The sequence below is a fragment of the Protopterus annectens genome, chromosome 3.part1 (assembly GCF_019279795.1).
Source record: "Protopterus annectens isolate FY-2018-M chromosome 3.part1, PAN1.0, whole genome shotgun sequence".
In the NCBI taxonomy this organism is placed as follows: domain Eukaryota; kingdom Metazoa; phylum Chordata; order Ceratodontiformes; family Protopteridae; genus Protopterus; species Protopterus annectens.
The window spans coordinates 1,125,184,888-1,125,209,579 of NC_056732.1; the positions used below are offsets into that span (position 1 = coordinate 1,125,184,888).

The window sequence follows — 24,692 nt, forward strand, 5'->3', positions numbered from 1 at the left end:
AAAGAAGAGATATATCTTTTAATGAAATTTTGCAAATGGGGGCTTGTAATGATTCTAAGCAAAGCGGTAGAGCCCCTGGTAACTTTAAATGTGGTACATGTAGTGTTTGTGCATACATTTTGGAGCCCAATGAAAATATTTGTATAAATGGAAAAATCTTTTATTTTACTGGGCATTTTAATTGTGGTAGCAAAAATTTAGTTTATATGACAAAATGTGAGCACTGCTCAGTCTTCCATGTCAGGAAGAGCAGTAGACATTTTAAGGACAGAATTAGGGAGCACATTGTTGATATTAAAAACAAGAAGACTACTAATGTCCTGGCGAGACATATTGTTAAAAACCCAGACCACAGTTTTTCCTTTATGGTTATACAGCAAGTGTTTAAGGATAGGCAGGGCAGGGTTTTGGACCTGAATTAAAACATATGTGAATTAAGGTGGCAACTGAGGTTGGATGCCACCACTTTTCTGGGCATTAATGCTAGTGTTAGTATAGCAGCAGTATTAAAAGTAAAGTATATTTTAGGTTAAAGTATTTCATTTGTGCAATTTTTAAAAAAACTTTTGAAATTATTTTTATAGTGTTGTCATAGAGTATGTATTTACTGTTAGAATTTTAACATGTATTCAAGGGGGGTTTAAAAGGGTTAATTAATTGATTCAGGTATAAGATGTTTTTAATTAATTATTCAATTATATGTGAGTCAAGACTTGTATCAAAGGGTTTAGTTTTTAACATTGTTCTGAAGAAGTCCAACAGAGGTTGGATGAAAGCGCTTAACCTGTGGAATAAAGAGTTTGGTATCCAGTTTCAGTGTCCTGGGGTGCATTACTTGTCCCTATATATAATTAATATGGAGAAATGCTGTAAATCACATTGAAGGTGCATCATTTGGATATTATCCTTGACTTCAGATTAATACTCAAGGTCCAGGATTAAGGTCTTGACAAATCATCCTGTGGTCATCTCAAGAATATTGTACTAGCTAAGCATTTAATTCCACCTGCAGACCTTCCCATAGTGTTACACATATTTGTGTCTTCTAAACTCAGCATTCCTAATACCCTACACATAAGGATCACTAATTGTGAACTCTATCACCTGAAACTAGTTCAAAACTCTGCAACCTAGTTATCTGTGGAGTAAAAAGTTGCTAACACATAAAAAAGTATTACATGAGCAACACTGGTTAGCTAGTCATCAGTAGATCCTTAGTAAAGTTTTTTCTTGGTGTATTTGACTTAGCATTAACTGTAAGATCTTCTAGCTTCACGCTAACCAGTTGACTCACTGCACTCAGTATTCAGAGACTGTTAGCTCTTCTGAATGTGCAATATAAATTCTCTCACAAAGTTCATTTTCATTTCAAGTCCAGACTTCTGAAACATGTTATCCATGTGTTTCAGTAGCCTTAGAAACTCCTTGAAGTATTATTTATTTGAACTAACTTATAGTTGACCTTTGCAGTGCCATCTTCTTGCTTCATTTGTTTTGCTACATACATTTTTATCTCTTTCTCCGCTTTATTTATTCCTGTACTATTTGTTGTTTGCATTGTTTTATTTATTTTTCAGCATTTTAACTTATTTGTAAGTGTGCTGAATTCTAAGCACGTAAATAAAATGGAACTTCAATATTTTTGAGATTTATTAAGAAGACACTTATTCATCTTCTGATGAAACATAATTATTTAATTCCTAACCAGATTACTACTAACCTTAATCCTTTGTCTTTGCATACAAAGTCATGAAATTTGCTTTTTGATTTTTATATTGCATGTATCATTGAAATTTCTTAATTTATTACTGTAATAGAGTGAAGATCTTATCCTAGCGCATCTTTATATGCCATCTCCATGAAAACGTTAGTTGACTTTCATGTACCACCCAAAGAGAAGCTGTTCCTGTTAGATGTAATACATAATTTGCTTTTATTAAGACTATACTTATTTTAATTGGGTCTAAATTATAGCCTCAAATGATTAAAAGAGCAAACGGTCTTTAATCGACCCCTTAAAATCAAAAGCACTAAATGGCGAACACACAAAAGAGCATTTTTTTTTCCCAGGGAAAAAAATCACTGGGCCATTTTTGGAAATCACTAGGCCGGTTTCGGGACTTTGCCATTTCCTCCACTGTGGTGCGATCTTGGAGTTGGTATATTTAAGTAGGGGGTTTGTTGGGTGCACTGCCACTTTATTTTGTGTTTGGATTTTTTTTTTTTTTGTGGAGCAGCAAATTTTTCCCTGGGAAAAAGTCACTGTTCTGTGTATTTGGGATGTAGGGCTTTCAATTTTCAGGGGTCAATTAAAGAGCATTTGCTCTTTTAATCATTTGAGGTTATAATATAGACCCTTTTAATTCATGTAATTGGTTGTTTATGACTGTTTGCTGTAGGTGGGATTCATGCAAAAATTATACAGTGTAAATTATACAAAATTTGTTTATATTTTAAGCAGCAGTGCTTACAGTTGGATAATACAGTTCATAAAAGTTCAACAGTAACCCCACATAATACAGATTAGTATAAAGCCTTGATACAGATTTGCACTACATACTGTTTTTTCTAGGTGACTTTTCAATCTTTCTGCCTGACAGTTATCAGCCCCTCCCATAAGTCCTGTGACCATATCTTCCTCCAGTATAACAGCTTCTTAGAGTGGTGGTGGAGTCAAAATTAAACAGATGGGGATCATAATCAATGTAACTAAGGTGGTCAGTTGGTCACATATAGTGCTACTCCCTTCAACTTCTTTAATGTCAGACAGAGTTCTTCTCCTACAGTCTTAGGTTATGTCTTCAAACCCACAGGAGTAGGCCTGCCAACATTTAAGTTCCCAAATTGTTCCCAGGCCAGCCAGCTACACAGTATGTATACATAAATCCATCCATCCTCAATCCCTTTTTCCCATTTTGCATTTTCCATTTATGCATACATAAACGGTACCAACCATTTCTGTGGCACAGGTAAAAGATGCATTGTCCAAAGCCAAGAATACAGCATCCATGGGACCTGATAATACCCTTGGCTGTATCCTACCTGAGCTACAAAACGAACTGGCACCTGTGTGTCCTGTTCAATCACTCAGGCTATGTCCCTAATGAATGGTGCACTGCTACAGTCATCCCACTCCATAAAGGGGGAGCAACTAAAGACCCTGGGAACTATCACCGCATTAGCCTAATGAGTCTGATATGCAAAGCTATGAAGTGCATCATCATGGACCTGCTTATCAAAGGTATAGGCAACCTCCAAACTCTTGACCCCACACAGTTTGGCTTTCTCAAGAGGAGACCCTGCCTGCTGAGCCTGGTTGACTTCTTTGAGGCAGTCACCAAGGCTGTGGATGAGGGTAAGGCAGTGTATCCTGCCTACCTTAACATGGCCAAGGCCTTTATTACCTTTCCCCACTCAGGTATCATTGATAAACTCACCAAACTAGGCATCAATCCTTACATCACTAGGTGGGTTGCAAATTGGATCACAGACAGGATCCACAGAGTGAAAGTTGTAGATTCCAAGTCAGACTGTCGACCAGTAATGAGTGGAGTCCCACACGGCTCAGTCCTGGGCCTTCTCCTGTTTCCTGTTTGGCATCTGCTTCTGTCCAGACCAACACAGAAGGACTCTGGCTTACCAAGTTCACTGATGACTGTGAGCTAGAAGTCATTATCAACTCCCCAAGTGATGCAGACATCCTACAAAAGGTCATCTCTGAGGCCAATGACTGGTGTCGGAACCATGGTCTGAAGCTTAACACCAAAAAATGTGTTATCATCCAATTTGGAAAAAAACTTAGTTCCCATTGATGGAAGCCCACTGAACACTGGAGGTGCCTTAAGAGATCTGGGCACCCAGGTCGACAGCAACCTCACCTTCAACCACCACATTGCCACTGTGGTCAGAAAGTCCTTCTATGTGGAACACCTTATAACCAAAGGTTTCACATCCAGGAAGAAAGAGGTCATCATCCCCTCTCTACTCATCTCAAATTAGACCAATTATCGAATATAATACCCCGTTTGGCATGTACAGACTCAAGAAACTTCAGCTGTTTTCAGTCTATTATCGTCTACTTAGATGTAATCTTTGCTTGACTTACAAAGCCATGTCCGACCCAGCCCTACTTGAAATGTTAAACCTAAAGAAATCCCAATCTCCCCACTCCACACACTAGAGAGATCACAACCTCATTACCACAATTAACAGAACATGCAAGAGGGACAGGTTCACCTCCTAAAGACTGCCCATACTCCGGAATAAGCTTCTGATTCATGTCAAGCAGAGCACCTCACTGGTCCTCTTCAAGAGAAATTTTGATGAGTGGATAGGTAACAGAAAGTTCACCCCAGAGATCACTTCAGTTGCCCTACTGGATAGGGGCACTGTGAACTAACATCGGGCAGCACGGTGCCTGGGCAATTTTTTGGGGGCTAGGCTTGTAAAGGCTCCAGGGCCATTAGCCTAGTACAAAGCTATGAACCTATGAACCTAACTATGACACATCAACTTAAGTAAAAAAAATCTTTTAATTAAAACACAGTGTACCCTTCTGCTCTGGTATCATGTCATTTGTAAAATTCCTTTCTTATCTTAATAAGGGACTAGTGTTAAAAACAGCTTGGAGGAAAGACACATTAAAATTTAACCAACACCCCATCAGATTTGACAATGACTACTCTGTGAGAATTCTGGAAATGAGGAAGAAATGTTGGCCACTGGTTAAACATGACCCAGGACACACTTTACATATTTATGTGGTAACTGTCATAAGGCAGGGAAGGCATAGCCACTTGTATTATAGATGTGACACACGTGAAATAGATGTGTGTGTCCTACAGGGTAAAGGTAAGTATCAACTCTGGTTTGTAATATGTAATGAACTATCATTACAGGTGATTCTCCATGTTTCACATCTGTAACTTAGCCTGGTATCCAGGATGCCAGGAATTGTCATAAAAATGTGAATGAGAACAGAAAGTAGACGAAATATATGATGGGTATTAGAGTGGGGACATGGCTAAACTTCCATTGAGACAGCGAGAGACTTTGCACTTTCCCATTGAATTCCCACCCCTTGAGATAAAACCACATAACTGGAGGGAGGCAGGAAAAACAGACTAGCTCATAAGTGAGTACCCCCTTGTCAGATGTTGGATAGTGTTGATTTTCCCACCCCAGCACACCATAAGGTTCTCCTTTGGTCCCAGTTATAAATCAAATGCACTAAAAGACACAAACTGGAACCCTCTAAAATCTCTACCTTTAGACAAAGCCATTTCCTACTTTAATACAACCTTCCTAAACTTTATTGATACCTTTGCCCCCCAGAAAACTAAAAGAATAAAAGCTAACTCTGTCCCTTGGTTAACCAAAGCTACCCTAGCAGTCATGCACCTTTGAGACAAAGCCTGGAAACATTACCATAAAAACAAATTCATTATCCATAATGAATACAAAACACTTCGTAACAAAGAAAAAAAATCATCATCTCAGACCGTAAATCCTACTATTCCACACTCCAAAACAACCATAAGACAAACCCAAAACAATTCTGGAATGGAATTACCTCTCTCCTCAACCTGGTAAAAAAGAAAACCCTGCCCAGATCTAAATGCCTCTGACATTGATTTAGCCATACAATTCAACTCTTTCTTTGTTGATTCCATTGCCAAACTAACAAAATCCTTCCCCAACAATCCTATATGCCCACCTCTATCATCCTCTACTGCTTCCTACCCCAACCCCCACCTTTCTGTAAGAATTCCATCCCTTTATCTACTATAAGAAAACTCCTATTAAACCTGAAGCCATGCTCAAATGCCCCTGACAATATCCCCTCCTACTTCCTAAAGATCACCGCAGAAGTTATAGCCTTCCCCATCTGCATTCTAATCAACTGATCAATCAATAAAAGCTATGTACCACAACTTTGGAAAAAAGCCTTTCTTATCCCTCTTCAAAAAGGATGCAACAATAGCAACGTTTCCAATTTTTGACCCATTGCCATCCTATCCCCATCTCCAAACTGCTAGAAAAATGCATACATTTACAACTCTTACCCTACCTTATAAATAACCAGCTACTTACTTCCACACAACATGGATTCAGGCCCGGTCACAGCACCACCACTGCCTTCCTCTCCTTCTTAGAAACCATCAACAAAGCCCATGACACTGGGTGTACAGTTTCCTCTCTTCTCCTAGACCTATCAAAGGCTTTCAATACTATCTCTCACAATATTCTACTAACTAAACTTTCCAAGCTAAATCTTTCCCTTTCTTTAATTAACTGGCTCACCAGTTACCTCTCTGATAGACAACAATCAGTTAAGTGGAAGAATGTTAGCTCCCCATTCCTCAGCACTCCAACTGGTGTACCTCAGGGTTCCATTTTAGGGCCACTACTATTTAATATTTTCATAAATGACTTCTACCATGCCATTCCCAATACTAAACATATTCAATACGCCAATGATTCAATAATTATCTGGTCTATCACTTGTATTCCCACTCTTATAAAATTAACTCAAGATGCCATCTCCTCTACTGAAAAATGGATGCTAGATAATCATCTGGCACTTAATGCAACAAAAAACAAACTCATGATATTTACCCCTTCTAAGGCCACCATCATTGATAAAGACACATTCATCATCACTAGTCACAACAATACTCTTCTTGAAATTGTATCCAATGCAAAATTACTTGGTGTCCTCATTGATAATCAGCTGAGATTCAATATTCACCTGCATACAAACATTAAGAAAACACATCAGAAACTTGGAATGCTATACTGTCACAATCGCTACTACTCCTCTTCTACCAAAATAATTCTCTCCACCACATACCTCATCCCATCTCTCTATATTGTGCCCCACTCCTTAATAACCTACAATCTTCCCTTAAAGCCAAACTAACCTCCTGCTACAATAAAATCTCAAAATTCACCACAGGTCACTGCTCTTCCCACTGTATTGCTCTTCACAAACTGAATTGGCTACAGCTGCCCTACTATCTCACTTATATCCAACTCATCCAAGCTCACAAACTTATTTTCACTCCCTCACTCTGCCCGTCTCTAGCTTCCACCTTCAAAATACACATACCTCATAGACTCCTAAGATCAAACACTCAAAATCTTATTGAATTACACAAACCTGCCTGCCCATCAGGTAAACATATATTATCATTTTCTTTAGCATGCCTCTGGAACTCACTGCCAACCCTGATCCGTTCCACTAGCAGTCTCTCCTCCTTTAAAACCATGCTCTACTCACACCTAACATCCCATTGGGAATGCTACTGTACTCCTCCTCCTACATAAACCAAATCTGAAACCCAGCCTCTCTCTCAGTACCAGTTCACTTACTTCTAAAGTAACTAAAAACTTTCTTTCATTTCTCTTATCACTGTAAGAACCTACTTTCAAAAAGAATACTTATTATCCTTATTTTTCCTTTAAATTGTATCTAAAATCATGCTTGTAACTTGTAATACTGTATAAACGTGTTTATTATATCCTGTGTATTCTGCTACATGTTTATTATCAAATATTTTTGTATATGTATATGTTTTGGAGCTTTTCTCCCCAGGACTCCATTGAAAATGGGCTATCTTAGCCCAATGGACCATCCTGGTAAACCAACTGCAAATAAATAAATACATAAATAAATTTCCAAATATGGCCATGTTAGTAAATCTAATATGTGCAGCTGCTTCTTTAAGTGAGTTGGGGGAGGGCTCCATGCTGCATACATATATAAATCTTTATTAAAATACTAATGCAGCTTGTTTAACCAACTATATAATATAAATTGTCACAATAACTTAATTATACTAGATAATCTGTTTTTTTTTTCATTTATTTAACCTTAAATACCCAATTTAATGTCTTATTAATGTTTGAGTATCTGTTGCACTAACATCCAATAGTAAACATGGCACCATTTTTTTTACTTTATTTTTCCCTTTTTTACCTCACTAAGTAATTTTTTACTCAAAGAATGTTGTTTAAATTTGAGATGAAGCTTTTTCTTACTTCAAGATAACCCTCAAGCTCTTTTTAAACTGACATGTCTTCCCTAAAGCTTCTGGAAGCTGTTGGTCCATTCTGCTATGTTACACTCTACAGGAAATGTGTAGGAAACAGTATTGGAGATGCACCCTTAGCTTCAAACTTCTTAAGTAAAGCTAAAAACACTCAGGCTGCTGCATTTAAGTAAGTTTGATTATTTTATTTCTCTAAAAAGTCACTATTTTCAAGCTGATGTTTAGAAATTGGAAAATAAATGTTTAATATGATTTCTAATATAAATTAAAGTGGACAGAAATAAGTAAAAGCCCGAATCAGTCCAGACTTAGAAACATAAATATACACACAATTCAAAGTCTGTAGTAGTGTTTCTTGATTATGTAATACTTGAAGACAGCAAACTGTACAAGATTTTGAGAACATTTTGTTATAACTGTACCCTCAAGCTTCCGTGTCAAGGAAGTTCTGTTAGACTGAAGACAAGTACAGAGTATTTGTAGCAGCAGAACCTGGTTAACAGCTTTTTCATATTGCTGCATAAGAATAGAAGGTCTATATGGGTGTCATCTAATAACATTTTTGTCTAGAAGGTATAGCTCTGCTATTTGTAGACATTAAGATAGTTACATACAAAAAACGGTGTTGTAGCCCTGCTAATTGTAGACATTAAAGCAGTTACATGCAAAAAAAAAAAAAAAATCATCATATGCTTCATTAATATGGGGACAAGAACATATGTGAGATGGTCCTGGATACCACTGTCAAACAGTACTTCTTGACACCTCTTAGGGTGAATAAGTACACAGTTAAATGTGATTATGATACTGTAGATAGCTGCACTAAGATAGTGGCTCAGGTCCAGACCAGTCAGCAGATTTTGGCTATATAGAAGTGTTTATAACTGTAAGAATCTTGAGCAAGAAAAACTTCTAAGAATAATCTGTCTTTTATTAGGCGAATAAAATGTGCAAACAACAAGATTTAACATAGATTAAAATACCTGAGTTGACCTCTGGTGGTAAACTTAAAAACTGCAAGCATTGTTAAATCAATACAACCTAGTTAGTGATAAGGTTACTTTTCGTAATGAATATATAACTTGCTTCTCTATTACAAAGTTTGTTGAAATTTCTCTATTATATGTAAAATATCTAAAGTAGCTACATTTCAAATGAGATTGTTTAGAAAACAAGAGTAAGCTTAGAAGACCTTGCAGAAGTAAAAGAAATAATAAATAGATGCAAGATGAATGGTTAGAATAAAACACATAATAAATTATCTGCATCTGACAGAAGATGAAATAGAGCATGATGCAAAGACGTTTGCTTTAATAATACAGGAAATGTAATAATCATCACTAACCTTTCCTTAACAATGCTTAGTAGCTATATGATGCTGCGTTATTACCATTATAAAAATAGCCTACATGAACTATTATTTTTGCAGTGTTAGTGAACAGTCAGCATTAAGTACATTTTTATGTAGTCATCTCACTTTCCCTTTATTGATTTGGTCATTCATTACTTCTTGTTACAAATAATATAGATAACAATGACTCAGACTTTTAATCCTATAAAAATAAATGCAGTCCAACATTATCTATTCATCTTAACAAAATGTACTTTAATATATTTCACTGAAGTAACTGTGAAGCCCCTTATATTTCACTGAGGTAACTGTGAAGCCCCCTTATTATTAACCTAAGAGAAATGTTTGGGAGCTTTTACTTTTACATCCAGCTGTTACTTGATTAGAACAATATGGATGAGCCAAAGATCAGAGTGTTCGATGAATAACTATCCTCAAGCAATCATTTATACATTTGTATATACATATTACATTGTCCCAAATATTTTTACACAAGTTGTTGGTTAATTAACATGTTTTTAAATACAAAATGTGACACTTTCAGTTGGACTGATGTACTCTAATGAGATATAAATGTCTGAGCCAGGCTATAGGCTCCTTTGATATTCATTACTGTTGTCCACAATACATTCTAATATATGTGCACCAGTCTTTTGAAATTATATATAGACATTATAAAAGGGGAGCCCAACTTCCTTTTTACCTGTTTATTTTTGGATAACAATTAAAATATTAATTTTTATTGCCTTTAGATAGTAGATAAAGATTTTGTACTTCTTTTAAACTCATTTGATTGTAGAGAAATAAAATCCACTTATTCACTCAGAACCAGGGCAAGCGCTGAGGATCTGAAGAAGACATTTGCCAAAAGTGCTTGTCCTGGTTCTGAGTGAATACGTGGATTTTATTCATTAAAGTTTTACGCACTGTTTTACTGTGGTGGAACATTCCTTGTTTTCTCGACACTCTTTGTTTTTTCTTGGAATGTACTTTGGTAGTGTATACCTGAATTTTTTCCTGGATTAAACTCATTTGATCTCATATGTCAAAGATATCAACCTCAACATCCAGTATTACGTATGTCACTTAAGATACTAAAATATGTGTTTCTCATTTTTCTTTACTACATTTTAATAACTTAGTGGAAACTGTTCAATCAGTTGCTTGTTAACAGCACAAGTCTCTTTACTAGTACATTTTAGAGCTAATAGGTATATTCATGATGTTTTGAGAGAGCAGTTTGATTGATTTTATCTCATCTTTCAAACTGGAAAGTTTTTTAATTCTATGTATGTGTTGGGGAACTAAATTATTTGTTTCTCTGTGTTTTAATATGATTATTTTGTTGTTTCTTTCTGCACTTAGGCCTGATTATAATATACTTCACATCATATTCACAGTCATAATTCTTGTAAACATGTCACTTAAACAAATCAAAGTTTGGAAGTCTCAACTTTTCGTTGAATGCTTTGAGATAATAAAATCAGTTGTTACTGATCATTGGAGAAATTACTCCTGTAACTCACCATGTTTTTGTATTTAGCTTCCCTTAATATAAATCGCATCAGTAATTCAAAGAAGAAGTCAAACCTTTTGAGATACCGTAAGTAAAACCAACCACAAATAGTATTTCTACAGGAAACACATTTTAAAAATACAGAAAAATATGTATGGTACTAGCTCATGCTTCATTTAAATCTAAAAGGATAGGAGTGATGATCCTATGGAAGAACAATATTATCTGCCCTCAAATATTATATAAGCATGAAGACCCCGAGGGACTACTATCACTATCCTAAAATTCAATCAAAGAATTTGGATGCTTGCTAATCTTTACTGGTTCCCAGGACGGAGTGCTTCAACTGCTAAACAACATCTCATACTTATTGATAGTATAACAAAAGAGAATCTGATTCTTTGAGGTGATTTTAACTGCTTATTAGATAATTCTAATACAACAGGTAGTCATCCACTTAGACTAACATCCACTGCTAAAATTCTTAAGAAATGGATAAATTCTCATAAACGTATAATACATATAACTCTAAAAATAAATCACTCTGTTAAACACAAACTGATCATAGATTTAAAACTTGAACCAGAATAGATAAAGTCCTTAACTCCAATGATTTAAAATTAAAGCTTATATATCTTTTACTATCTTCCCTTGTCCTTTATCAAACCATGATTGTCTTATGTTAGATATACAAATAGACTTCACAAAACTAAATACTATTACTAGAATTCCTGCCTATATTGCCAAACTAAAAGACTTTAAACCATGGTTATTATCAGAATTAAACTTCTTCTTAGAAACAAATAATAACTCTGAATCCAACATTATTATGGTTTGTGATGCTCTAAAAGCATATATTCATGGTACAACTATAGTCTGGTATAAGAAAAAAGTTAGGGAATGGGAATCAGAACTACAAAACCTACAATCCCAATTAACTTCCTTGAGATCTAAGTCAGCACAATTAAACTCAAAAAAAAAAAAAAAGAAAATAAATGAAATTGATGCAGTAAACAAGAAATATCTACATATGTTGGCACACACAACAAACTTAGGACTAGAGACAATGAAATTAAACTCTTATGCTCTTACTCCCAAACACATGCACAATTTGTCATTAAGAGCAAAATTATATTCCAAGGCAAATAATATCTTAAAATTATTTTATGAAGGTACTAATAAGACAGTTTTTCATATCAGAGCTATATTAGAGCCCTTTAGTTATCATTCACCAAACATTATAACTCTGGTAATATAAACAGAAATGTTACAGCCTAAGAATTAATCACTTTAAATTTAAATGCCATCCCAGAAAATCTAACTCTCAAGAAACAAATAACTCTAAATAAAATCAAAAATATAATCAAAAACCTTAAACCTAACAAAGCTCCTGGCATAAATAGCATCATAGCAGAGATTTATAGGCATTTTCCAGATTCAATTATATCTTTACTTCATAAGATCCTGGTTGAAGTACAAACTAAAAATGTGATCCCTCCCTCTTGGAGATACTCCTTGATTACTCCTATTTTTAAATCCAACAAAGATTTACAGCTATGTAAGTTGTATAGACCAATTTCCTTATTAAATAATGACTACAAAATATTTATGTCTATATTTGTGGACAAAATAAAGGTTCTACTTTCACATTTAGTTCATAATGACCAAACTGGGTTTATTCAAAAAAGGCACACTCATGATAATAGCAAAAGAATATTAACATTAATAGAATTCTTAAAGAAAATGTAGAAGCTTTGTTGTGAGTATAGACATAGAAAAAACTTTTGACTCTGTAAACTGGGATTTTTTGTTTGCAACGCTAAAAGCATTCACATTTCCAATATCCTTCATCTCCATGATAAAGGATATTTATAAAGATAATTTGGCATACGTTAAATTAGGCCCATTCACATCAAAGTGCATACCCATAACCAAAGGCACCAAACAAGGTTGCCCTTTATCCCCAATATTATTTGCCCTTGTCATAGAAATATTAGTGTCATCAATAAGAAATAATCAAGAAATCAAAGGTATTAATATTTATAATCGATGCAACTGTAAAATAGTGCTATTTGCGGATGATATTCTGCTTACCTTACCTAAGTCAAATCAAGAATTATTAGAACTAGACACAATAATCAATAACGTTCAAAAAATTTCAGGCCTCCACTTTAATAAGCAAAAATCTAAACATATTATTCTTAATGACAAAGAGAAATCTCTGGTAGTTAACCAAAGCATTATTGGACAATATTTTAATACACTAAACTATTTAGGGATAGCCTTATACAAAAACTTGGAAACAACAAGAGAAACAACTTATAAAAGCTAATATATCAGGAAATACATACATAAGTAGCTGGAACAATATGTTTTTTTTCATTTGAGGACAGACTGCAATTGTTAAAAATGACTCACCTTCCAAAAATGTTATATATTGTTCTGGCTCTATACACCCATCCTGGGAATACTTATATTAAATTCATAAATAAAACTTTATTAAACTTCCTATGGTACCCAAACAAAAATAGGATTGTGTATACGCATCATATTAGATCTTGGGATGGTAGTGGTTTAGATTCTCTGGCTTGGAAACATATATCAAAGCATCACTACTTAAAAGCATATTAAATACATATTGACTCAAATTACAACTCAAATTGGAAAGATCTCCATATAGCTATAATACAGAATGAAAACTCACTGTCATGTAAATTTCCTTCCAAACATCCCTCCAATAAGTTCTGGCTTCTTCTTAGTCACACTGTTCAATATAATGTGACAAAACCCATGAAACTAAACTATCTAAATAACATTATTAACAACTTTAGAAATAATATACTCAAATGCAGATATCAAATCCTGGTTTGACCAAATAATCCCCTTAAAATCACAAAAAAATTCCCAGATAAACTTTACATTAGCATCTTTAATGAATGGGAAAATAAAATTTTATTTGTTGGAAACTGTATTAATGACTTGAAAACTTCACAATTTCAGCAAATTAAGAAAGAAAAAGGCTAGCTGGTAAAATATAGTAACTTCTGCACAGCTCGAACAGAGTATAACACACGTATAGCCAACACTAGTGTTCCACCAAAATTCAGGCTAAATTTGCTCATAATGATGAAAAAAAAACAAATATTTTATTGAAAATAAGGTTTAGCGCTTTCATCTGTTAAAAATCAGACTTCCTCAAAACCAAAATGGAGTACTTCCAGTTCACATTTAAATAACCTTTTTGGCGCCAAAAATTCAAGAGGAAATGGAGCTCTTAAAGAGACATAGTCATAATAACTCCATATATGCATACTACTATGCTAAAAACAGCTAAGCATGTGTTATACTCTGTTTGATCTGTGCAGAAGTTACTATATTTTACCAGCTAGCCTTTTTCCTTCTACAGTCGGTTTCTGGTGTTAGTTGGTTCAGCAAATTAAGAAAGACTAACTTATCACAAGATTTGGTTATTACTACAAAGTGTAATTGCTTATTCTTAAGACTTATGCAGAATTATTCAGAGCTCGTCATATTTAGATCAACGTCCCTTAATCACGATCATATCTGAAATATTATTTAATGATCAACAGTTTTACAAGTCAGTATCCAAATCATACACCATTTTGTTAAGTTACAGGCTCATTTTAACAATTAAGCAATGGAACACAATGACTGAAGGCCTACCTCATAGTCTTTCCCAGGCAGAAAAATTTAAAATTCTATCTTCAGTAAAATTCACTTCTTGGGGTCAGTATTGGAGTGTATTTACTTGGGAATGTTTACACAGAACATTTTTAACTCAGGACAAAATTGCTAAATTCAAAAAATTGAATAACATCCATTGCTGGAGAAGGCTAGCATCATGCAATGCAGATTGGTTCCATATTTTCTATGATTGCTCTAAACTAAGGAATGTTTGGAGAGATATTCATGATTTTCTTATTTTCAGATAACTTCACATTAACTAAAATTTTAATTTTCTTAATGTTGATGAAACCTTTTCTTTAAATAGAGCAGATTCATACTTATTATGGACAATATTAACAGTAGCTAGGAAATATATTACACAGAAATGGACCTCTACCACTTCTCTGAGTCTTGGTGAACTTCTCTCCTAACTAGAAGAAACAATAAACAAAGAAGTCAGAAGTAAAGAACTTATAATATATCTGATGAGTTTTACTAACAATCCATGGACAAAGGTTTCAAACCTAATTGAGACTTCTCAAACTGATTTTAACTCTATTTAATCATTATTTGTTTGCTTCACTGAAAGTTTTTTTTCTTAAACTATATGTACTACTCAAACATTTTTCAGGCCTATGTAAATAATGTAAATAGTTGATTTAGTTTCATTGTTGTTAAAAGTTGTCTGTTCTGTATAATCAAAGTAATAGACAATGTTTATTTTCTTATTTTATCCTTAATAATAATATCGGAAAAAAGAAAAAGGAAAGTAGAAAGAAGCTTTTTTTTGTCTTGCAGGGTGGACTAATGATGGTAAGGGCAGACAGGCCAGAAATGCAAGTGAAAAACAAAATTCCATCAAAATAACTTCAATTGCCCTCCTAAACCAACTTAATCCTGAACAATACTTCCATTTTGATATATAATTCTAAGAAAAATGCAGCCAGAGCCTATGATATGTTTAGTTTCTTTGCAGAAATACTTTTGCAGGATTCATCACATCAATCCTAATCACCTTTCTCAGTGGGAACAGTTAACATTCCCTTGTCTTGCTTAGTTCAAACTTGAAATATATTTTGATAATGCAGTATTGAAAACTGAAGTGAGTTGTGCCTCTTCACATGCACATTGTCGTGTGTTTTTTATACTGACCCCAAGTTTGGGTGATTTAAAGGAAAGAAAATGGTGAATTTCTTTACAACTTAATGTTTCTCTTCACTCCTTATTTATGTTACCTTAAAGAGATGAAACTCTTTTCCTTCTTGTTTTCCTGGCATGTTTTATTAATAAAGCAGAAAAATCTTTAAAAACAACAAACGGATCGGTATAGAGATAAAGAAGTTGTACAGTGATACTGAAAACATTAGATAATGCATGACAAGATTATCAACAATATTAACAAGCATAGCTAAGTGCACACAAGAACAGTGAGGCCAGAGAGTATATTATAATATCATATTATAAATCAGATATACTATAAAACAGTTTCCTATGTTTACCATGATGAGCTCATACATCCTATATACCTGTATACTGCAAATACAAGGATATATATAAATCTGCTAACACACTAAGAGAATTCCAGACCTTGAATAAGAGTGAATCAGTGATTATTTGGATTGCCATGGTCAAAAAAGTTTTCTACTATATCTGGGAGTCTAGGAAGTTTTAGATGAAGTTTGAATCATTCAAAGGAAGAGTGATATTTCACAGGGTGATAAAAGTCCAAACTTTCAAAATTTATTGCCAGAAAAGCTGCATTTCAGTTATGAACTTTGTTTGCTGACTTAAGTAATGTGGAGAACAGGCTCCACGGTGTGTATAGTTCAGCCGCCATCTTGATCCCCTCGGGAATTGGGATCTCCAGTTTGTGTTTCTAAATTTTTTCATACATTGTCCAAAAAGACATTAATTTGGTTTGGCACATGACTAATTTTAAATTTACTACAACCACACGGTTTTGTGTTCCTTAATTTATCCTTATGTTGCTTAATGTCACAGACTGGGTTTGGCATATTAGTTCTCTAAAATGTATTACACCCACACTTTGTTAATTATGGTTGTGGGCATGATTATATATTACCACATCTGAGATACTATATCACTTAATGGATAATGATGCTTCCATTTTTTAAACGATAATAATATGAAGCATTTAAAGCAGTAAAGCAGGTCTTAATGAATGGTAACTGCTTTCCAGAAATGAAGAATTTTAAAAGTGAAATTAAGATAAAATAAATCCAGTTAATTATATGACTTTGTTTTCAAGGTCTGCATACACTTAACAATTCCCAAAATATGCTGCCTTGAAATTCTGACTTTAAGCATTTCTATCTTTTTAAGGGTATACGAATCAGTAGTGGCTTTTCATCACAGGTCTGAATATGGATGTGGTGCACTAGAAATGATCGAGCACCTTCCAGAGGGTTATATGGTAAGTGCTGCTTCATTTTCACTTACTCTCTTCATGTGAAATTCTAAAGTTGATTAGAAAACAAAACTTGCTGATCAGAAAAACTATTGAAATGTAAACAGACAAAATTGATAAGTTTCTCTAATTACTATTATGCAGAAACCTGTATAAACTGCAAAGGGCACTGATATTATCTAGTGAAGAAAAATACTGAAAATGAAAGGATATTGTTTCGATTTTAAATATTGAATAGCACAGTATTAGTTCTCATGAAGAACAAGTAATTTAGCACTACCATGCTATGCGCTGTGCTTCCAGACTTTTAAACTTTTTTCATTTCTTTAATGCGTTTTAAGACACATTAGGTCGTCAGATCAAAGAAGACATTAGGTGGTTGAAAAATGGGAAATACTATTCTTCCACACATCTTCTAAACATAATTTATAGTTGATAGACATTATTTCTGAAAAGAGAGTGGGTCTGGATGGATTGCTGTAATGCTCAGTAAAATCATGCAGTTAATAGTTGAATGAGTTTGGTTTAGCACCTTCACAGTGTCTGTATATGAAAACATGAAATTATCATTATTACTGTATGGGATAACCTTAAGAGCATATGGCAAATGTGTTCTTCTGCCTTAGCTATGAAAAATATCTGCCACATTCAGACAAGTTTCATAATGAACAGAGTTTTTCCACTACCTACCCAGGAATCTACCTCCGTACTCTTAGCTTAGTGCTTTGCAATGTTATCTTACAAATAATAACTGAATGCTTGCTTACACTGTTTCATATTAACACACACAATGATTTTCTGTAGTAGCTAGTAATATCCTTTCAATGATATAATCATTTTGTGCTTCTATGACACCACGCTGTCAATAGCCAGAACAGTTGGCTAATCTTAGGTCATTATTATCAAACACATTTAAAATAAGCCAACAATATCATGTTAGTTTATCACAGCTGTAGCAAACTGTATTCTAGTTCCAAAGAGAGCGCTATAAGGAGTCATATGAACCAGTTATCTATAATTATACAATTCTACAAAGCATTTTGGTGGCATAGAGGGATAAAGCCCTGACTATGACCCAGGCTATGCAGGTTTAATTAGCAACTTGGATGACTAATGGAACAGCAAGGAAGGATGGGTGTTATCATCCTGGGGTGGGTGGGAGACCTTTGGACATCTACTGCATCGATTCCCAGAAAAGGCTGAGGAGGGAACATTGATATGCAAACCTAGGGTGTAGAATTGGCTGAGCTGCTGTGGAGGTGGGGGCAATGCTCTTCAAATCTTAATTGCATGCCTGCCTCCTAAGTCCACAATGAAGGGGGAAACTGGGTACATCATAAGTAACCGTCCCAGACATATGCATAGACATTTAATTTGTAATGAAGTATACAGGAAATGTACTGCATTGTACAAAGAAATTCAAATACAATTATGCAACCTTGTGCCTAAAAATGCAAATAAAGTCATTGACCAGACAGTTACCTTCATAAAAAGTTAACTATAATGTATCTAGTCCTTTATCTATCCTTTGTCTAAATGGTTACTTAAGCTAAATATTACTAACTTGTATATTTACCCAGCAGTTAAGGAGACAAAGGCAAACCATGACATGAGCTTGATTTGCCACAAGAAAGCAGGTTATCACCCCTTTCCTTTTTAATGTCCATGCAAAAGGTTCTTCAAGGTTCATTTACTCTTCCTAGTTTTAGTTAGACTTGCAGAAAATGCAAAAATAGGTAGGAAAATTAACTGATACTGTTTTTATTAAACGAGACCCTTAGTGTTTCAGGATAATTAAGAGGGGTTTTCCTGTATGATTAGCACTGGCAGATATTCAGTTAAGACTAAGCCCTTTAACATGTTCCCCTTTTCCTTGTGGTATAGATTACCCAACTCTTGCATTTTCTTCAAGTTCAACTTTTCAAATCTGACAGCACCCTTTTAAGTTAGCATTACTTAAAGTGATATTTTCCAAATTTTCTTAAGGGCATCCTTTTAGTTACTCCATGCAGTTCCCTGATATGAAACGTCATGTGCATTTGCATTACTGATATCACGTCTGCACCACATTTCTATGTTGTTGACCTGTAATTCCAGACACCCAGCTGAGCAGCTTATCATTTTGCCCACTATGTCATTATACAAATTGCTTACCTTTCTTAAATAATGTCTTGGTAAAATGGTGCTGAAGTGTTCTTCCATGTTTTTCCTTCTTTACTGATGTACTGAGCATGTGTATGGGTCTTGTGTCTTCACACTTGCACAGTACAGAAGAAGCAAAGTAGAAAAGAGACCCTGTTGCTGTTTTTTTTTTTTTATCACAATGTTTATGAGGGACAGTTCAGAAATAAAAGGAGAATCAGGTACATTTCTGTTTATTTTTAGATAATATACCTATTTTTTTCTTCTGTTTTGCTTTGTCCCCTCATAATATTCCAATAGAAAGTTCTCGATCAATAGTACTTCAATCGCCGGACTTTATTCTATTTGTATATGCTGGATTTACAATAGGCACGCCAATTGAGCTGTCCAATCAGAGTGCTCATTTTTCAGTACAAATGAGATGCGATTGTATAATGATGGATATCCTATAATACACTGTTGCAGTAAGGAATGTCCATGCATGCTTTTTGGTAACAGTTGCATTCCATGCTTTAATAGCCTCTACCTTGATATGCTATGGCTAGAACATGCCACTACAAAAATAATGAGTCAGGTAGGAAACTACTACCATACACATTTGGCATGTCATTGTCTTGATAGTTAGCCTTGCCCTTCTTAATTTGCTGATGACATCCTTAACATGTTGAATACATTCCTGCCATGAATGTGTGTATATTGTAAAATAACCATACAAGCAGAAGCATAGTTTCCACTTCATACTAGGATGCAATCTACCAGATACTAGAAAACTGGTGGGGCATTTTTCATCCAAATGGGTATTTCAACAAATTCATAAATGCAAAAGGAGTAACAGAAGCTGAACCCTCACTTGATACAGATATCAACAGCACTTCTCGATAACCATTCTTCAGGTCAGTGGTAGTCAAATATTCAACCCTGCCCAATTACTCAGACTTCATCCATTCTGGGCATGGAGTAAGCATCTGACTCTATAACTATTTATCTTTCGACAGGTAGCCTAAATAGAACAAAGTACTCCTGTCTTTTTTTTCTCACAGTCAGTGCTATTGACACCCATGTATTCTTGAATTAATCCAAGATGAACATATTTGATTTCTCCCATGTGGTTTGCTTGACTTGATCTGACACCCTAAAAGGAGTCTGCCTGAATGGACCTTGGGTCTGTCTCTAGAGGGTGGTCCCATATCTATCAAGTGTACCTCTGTACATGGAATGTTCCTCATTTTAATTTTTAAAGTCTACATTCCTCATTGTTCCACATTGAAAGGGCCTGTCACACAGTCGCTATATAGGGAATTGTATTAATTATCAAAATAACTTTTAAAAGGTATAAAGTAACACACTTTATTGATCCTGTGAGCTTCCAAGCTCAATATATTAGTAAGCTATATAATTTGATTATTTGTCCCACATTATGAGAGGTAGTGCTTCACATTCTGGAGTTGGAAATTTGATAGCAATGGCTGGTACAGTAGCTGGGTACACTCTGGTTTAGCAGTGAATATTTAACAAACATTTCTACACTACCTATCAGATTTCTTTAACTTGGACAGGAGACAGCTCAGTGTATAAGCCAGTGAAGTAATAGCAGCGATCAGTGAAGGCCTCACTGAGAATACCTGCCACACCACACCTCTCTGATTCCTTTTATAACACAATGGCTATAATAGTACCAAAGGTGAAACTGGGTGAAGAAAAGGAGGTGTTGTCTCTGGTGCAAGCTGTCAGGTGACACAGTTGGCAGGTCCCAACTGTGTGGGAATTTATTCATAAATTAATTCTGATACTCTTTCTGTGATGCACCTTTTTGTGAGGGTCTTAGGCTGGGAGATGCTAGTAAAACTATTTAGGTATTGGTGAAGTCTGGTTGTGGGGCATAGGATTCTAAATGAAAAGCAGTGGTTTGACAGGATGGTAACATGATTATAGCAGTATTTATCCTGGAAATGTACAGTAACACAGCAATTGATTTGATCTGTAAAGTTTTAGTTGTGTTTTAAATACGTTTGCATTCTGAATAGATTTAAGTAGTAGATGGATGTGGTTCCATAGTTTAACAACACTGAATATAGAGAGTCATGATAGTTTTAGATGATTTGTTTATAGTGATTTGTATTTTTCCTATAGATTGTAAATTTCTATTGGAAAAGTTGTATTATATTATGCTGCTAAGGTCTGGCCATTTTTCTTTTTTATAGTGAAGCCTGTATAATGTTCTTAATTGAGAAGGAACTAGGTGATGTGATAGTTCATATCAGTCTAATCCTCTGAGGGTTAGGCAATGGTGTGTTTTAATGTTATAGTTTATTGCAAATTGTCTGTATTGTTATAACATTCTTCAAATGTGGACAGTTGGGATACTTGAAGGTTAGTGAAGACTGTGGCAGAATAGATGAGAGATGGTAAGAAAGTGGAGGCTATATGTCTTCTGTCTATATCAGTGAGATAGGTACAACTTGGTCAATAAGCGAACAAGGGTATAACATGGTTAGGCCTATAAAGGCCCTAGGGCCAATAGCCTAATAGCCTCCTATGAACCTATGTATAATGTACTTAGTTTTTGGTGATTTTTTTTTATCCATGTATGATATATGGTGATCAAATTTCAGCTGTTCAGCTATGATGACACAAAGTAACTTTGAATGGTTTATTTGTTTTATCATGATGTTGGCAGAGATGATACTGAATAGTGTTGTTTTGGCAGATGTGCTATGGGGTAAAAAGAAGTAATTTGTTTATTTTTAGGGTTTAGAAGTAGTTTTGAATTATGTATCCATGTTTTAATCAACAATAATGATTGTACAGTAAGGTCTTGGAGAGTAGAGAGAGAAATTTGGAACAGCCAGTTAGGGTCACACCATCAGTATATCAAACTAGGGTAGCATTTTTGCTGCAGTGTAGAGGTCATTGATGAATATGTTGAAAATTATGGAGTTTAGCATTAGCCTTATGCTGACCATCCAAAGAAACTCCAGCTATACTCTGTCGCATATCGCCTACTCAGAGGTGATTTCTGCCTAACATACAAGGCCATGTCAAACCCAGAGTTGTTGGACATGCTACACTTAAAGAAATCCCAATCCCTCCAAGCCACATGTTCCAGGGAGCTTAACCTTGTCATCATGATAAATAGAACGTGCTGGAGGGATAGGTTCCTGACCCAGAGACTCCCCATACTCTGGAATAGACTGCCCTTACAGGTCAGGCAGAGCACCTCAATGGCTCTCTTCAAGAGGAACCTTGACAATTGGATGGGAGATATGAAATTCACCCCAGGGATCACATCAGTATCCCTGCTAGACAGGGGTCCAGGAAAGTAAATAATTTGTGGGAAGCAATAGCCAGGGAATCATTCTGGCTAGACTTATATAGGCCCTAGGGCCGATAGCCTAGTACCTACTTATGAACCTATGAACCTAAGTATTTATTCAAGAGAAATTTCTCCTGTTACAGTATCTTTAATTAGTCTATCTTTTTTGACATAACAAAAAAGAAAACTGTTGTAGGCTGGATGCACAGTGCTTGTTATTAAGCCAAGATTCCATAATTACTTTTGAGAATGGGCCAACTGTACATCAGCATAGGAGTACAAATGTTCTCCAGCAGGGCATTAATGTACAAGTAATGCCCACTGAAAAATGAGTCTGCCACTTCCCGGCAGCATATCAAGCTGCCGTAGAGATCAGACTAAAAAAAAAGCCTAATGGCCAACTTTATTTTTATGCTCTCTAAGCAGCAGTTTTGCATGTATAGTGAGCATAAAATATGTTTTAAAAAAAGAACGCTAAAAAACAAAAGTGTGTGTGTGTGTGTGTGTGTGTGTGTGTGTGTGTGTGTGTGTGTGTATGCATGTGAATGGTAGCGAGATCGATCGAGACATTATTTTACACTCACTAAATGGTGCTTTTACTATTTAGCAAGTGTAAAAACTAAGTATAACAGAAAAGTGTGTGAATTATGCTTATGTTTCTGTGTGTGTATGTTTCTGTTTGTGTGTGTTTCTGTTTGTGTGTGTTTCTGTTTGTGTGCTTGTTTCTGTCTGTGTGTGTGATTCCGAGCTTGTGTGTATAAAAGTGGTGTGTGTGAGTGAGACAGAGTATAGAGTGAGAGCAATCAAGCAACAGCAGCATTGAGCAGGTTTATGTACATCTCACCTCTTAGATTAGGTTAACTGGATAAAACCTAAAATAAAGGGGGGAACAAAGGCTCAAAATAGAAACATATTCCTCTTTAAAAAAATCACAAAGTTTCTTCAGTACTAGGACTTGTGCTAGCATGCATCTTTCTGAAATGCAAGTGTGTGTGTGTGCGTGTGTGTGTGTGTGTGTGTGTGTGTGTGTGTGTGTGTGTGTGTGTGTGAGAGAGGGGGAGAGACAGGAGAACAATGGGCCACTGGCAGGGGCAGGTAAGAGGTTTGCATACCTCTCAACCTTTTATCTCACGAAATCTGAATAAAGCCTGAAATAAAGGGGGAACAAAAGCTCAAAAATACAAATAGATTTTAAATGTCATACTTATAAAAATTACGAAGTAAGATAAATAGCAAGATTTGTGTTGACATGAATTTTCTGAAGGAAATAAAGTCTGAAAGTCAAATGTATGTCATTATTTAGTGACTTCAATCCCTGAAGACTGACAAGAAACCACACAAGGGACCAAAAATTAAAACATCTGGATATCCTTTTTAAAAATTATACATTTTTGATGTAAAATGCTTCCTCTAGCACCAATTACATATACTACAGCAACTTTGAAACATTAGATGGAAGAACGATTTTACATCAAAATATATAAAAAAAAATAAGATAGTAATAAAAATATACAAATAAGTAAAACACAACAATTTTACAGCGACCTCATTCTTTAAGTGTAATATTGCCCTCCAGGGTATGTGTTAATATGTAATTAATGCCCTTCCAGGGGTTTAGATGCCCAAAGCTGCACACACACCATGTTGCACACTATTGCTTGCTTATTGCAGGGTTATTTTGAAGTTTAAATTTACTTATGCTGCTCTAGGGTACTACTAATCCTGATACTCAGTAACTATCGTTGATGTCTTGTGAATGAAGGTTCTAGGTGGAGTTTGACATGCCCTGTCTTTATAATTGAGAACATTGTCAGGAAAAGCAAAGAGAGCAAGCTGTTTATAGTAACCTTGTGCATAGTTAAATAAATAAATTATGTGCAGAAACAATTTATTTTTAGTGACATCTGCATGTTTTACTTGATCTAGTCACCACTGGGTATATCTACTGTGTGAAAGTGAGAGGTGATACAGAGTGAACATAGTGCTGAAAACTGAAATATCGAATTTCAGTATCTCGAGACCAGAATACCGAAAGTATAGTTGTTTGAAACTGCATATTGTCGAATCTGAGTTTGCTGAATCTGCAATAGTTGTGATGCTGCCTATTCTTTGTGGTATACTATCACTTTAAGGTTTACTGGTTTCTGAGTAGTAAACATGGCAGCCAATGTGTGGTTATGTTCAGAGGTTCAGGAAGGTTT

The 24,692-nt window shown here is 35.1% G+C and overlaps 1 protein-coding gene across 1 annotated transcript in view; it reads left to right on the top strand.

Annotated features, from left to right (window-relative positions):
- The window catches only part of LOC122797757 (transient receptor potential cation channel subfamily A member 1-like), a 1,751,748-nt gene that overhangs the window by 557,328 nt on the left and 1,169,728 nt on the right, over positions 1–24,692 (top strand). Inside the window, exon 16 of the mRNA XM_044066281.1 lies at positions 16,952–17,042. Coding sequence (XP_043922216.1) covers positions 16,952–17,042 — 91 coding nt within the window. The remainder of the gene's footprint in view (positions 1–16,951; positions 17,043–24,692) is intronic.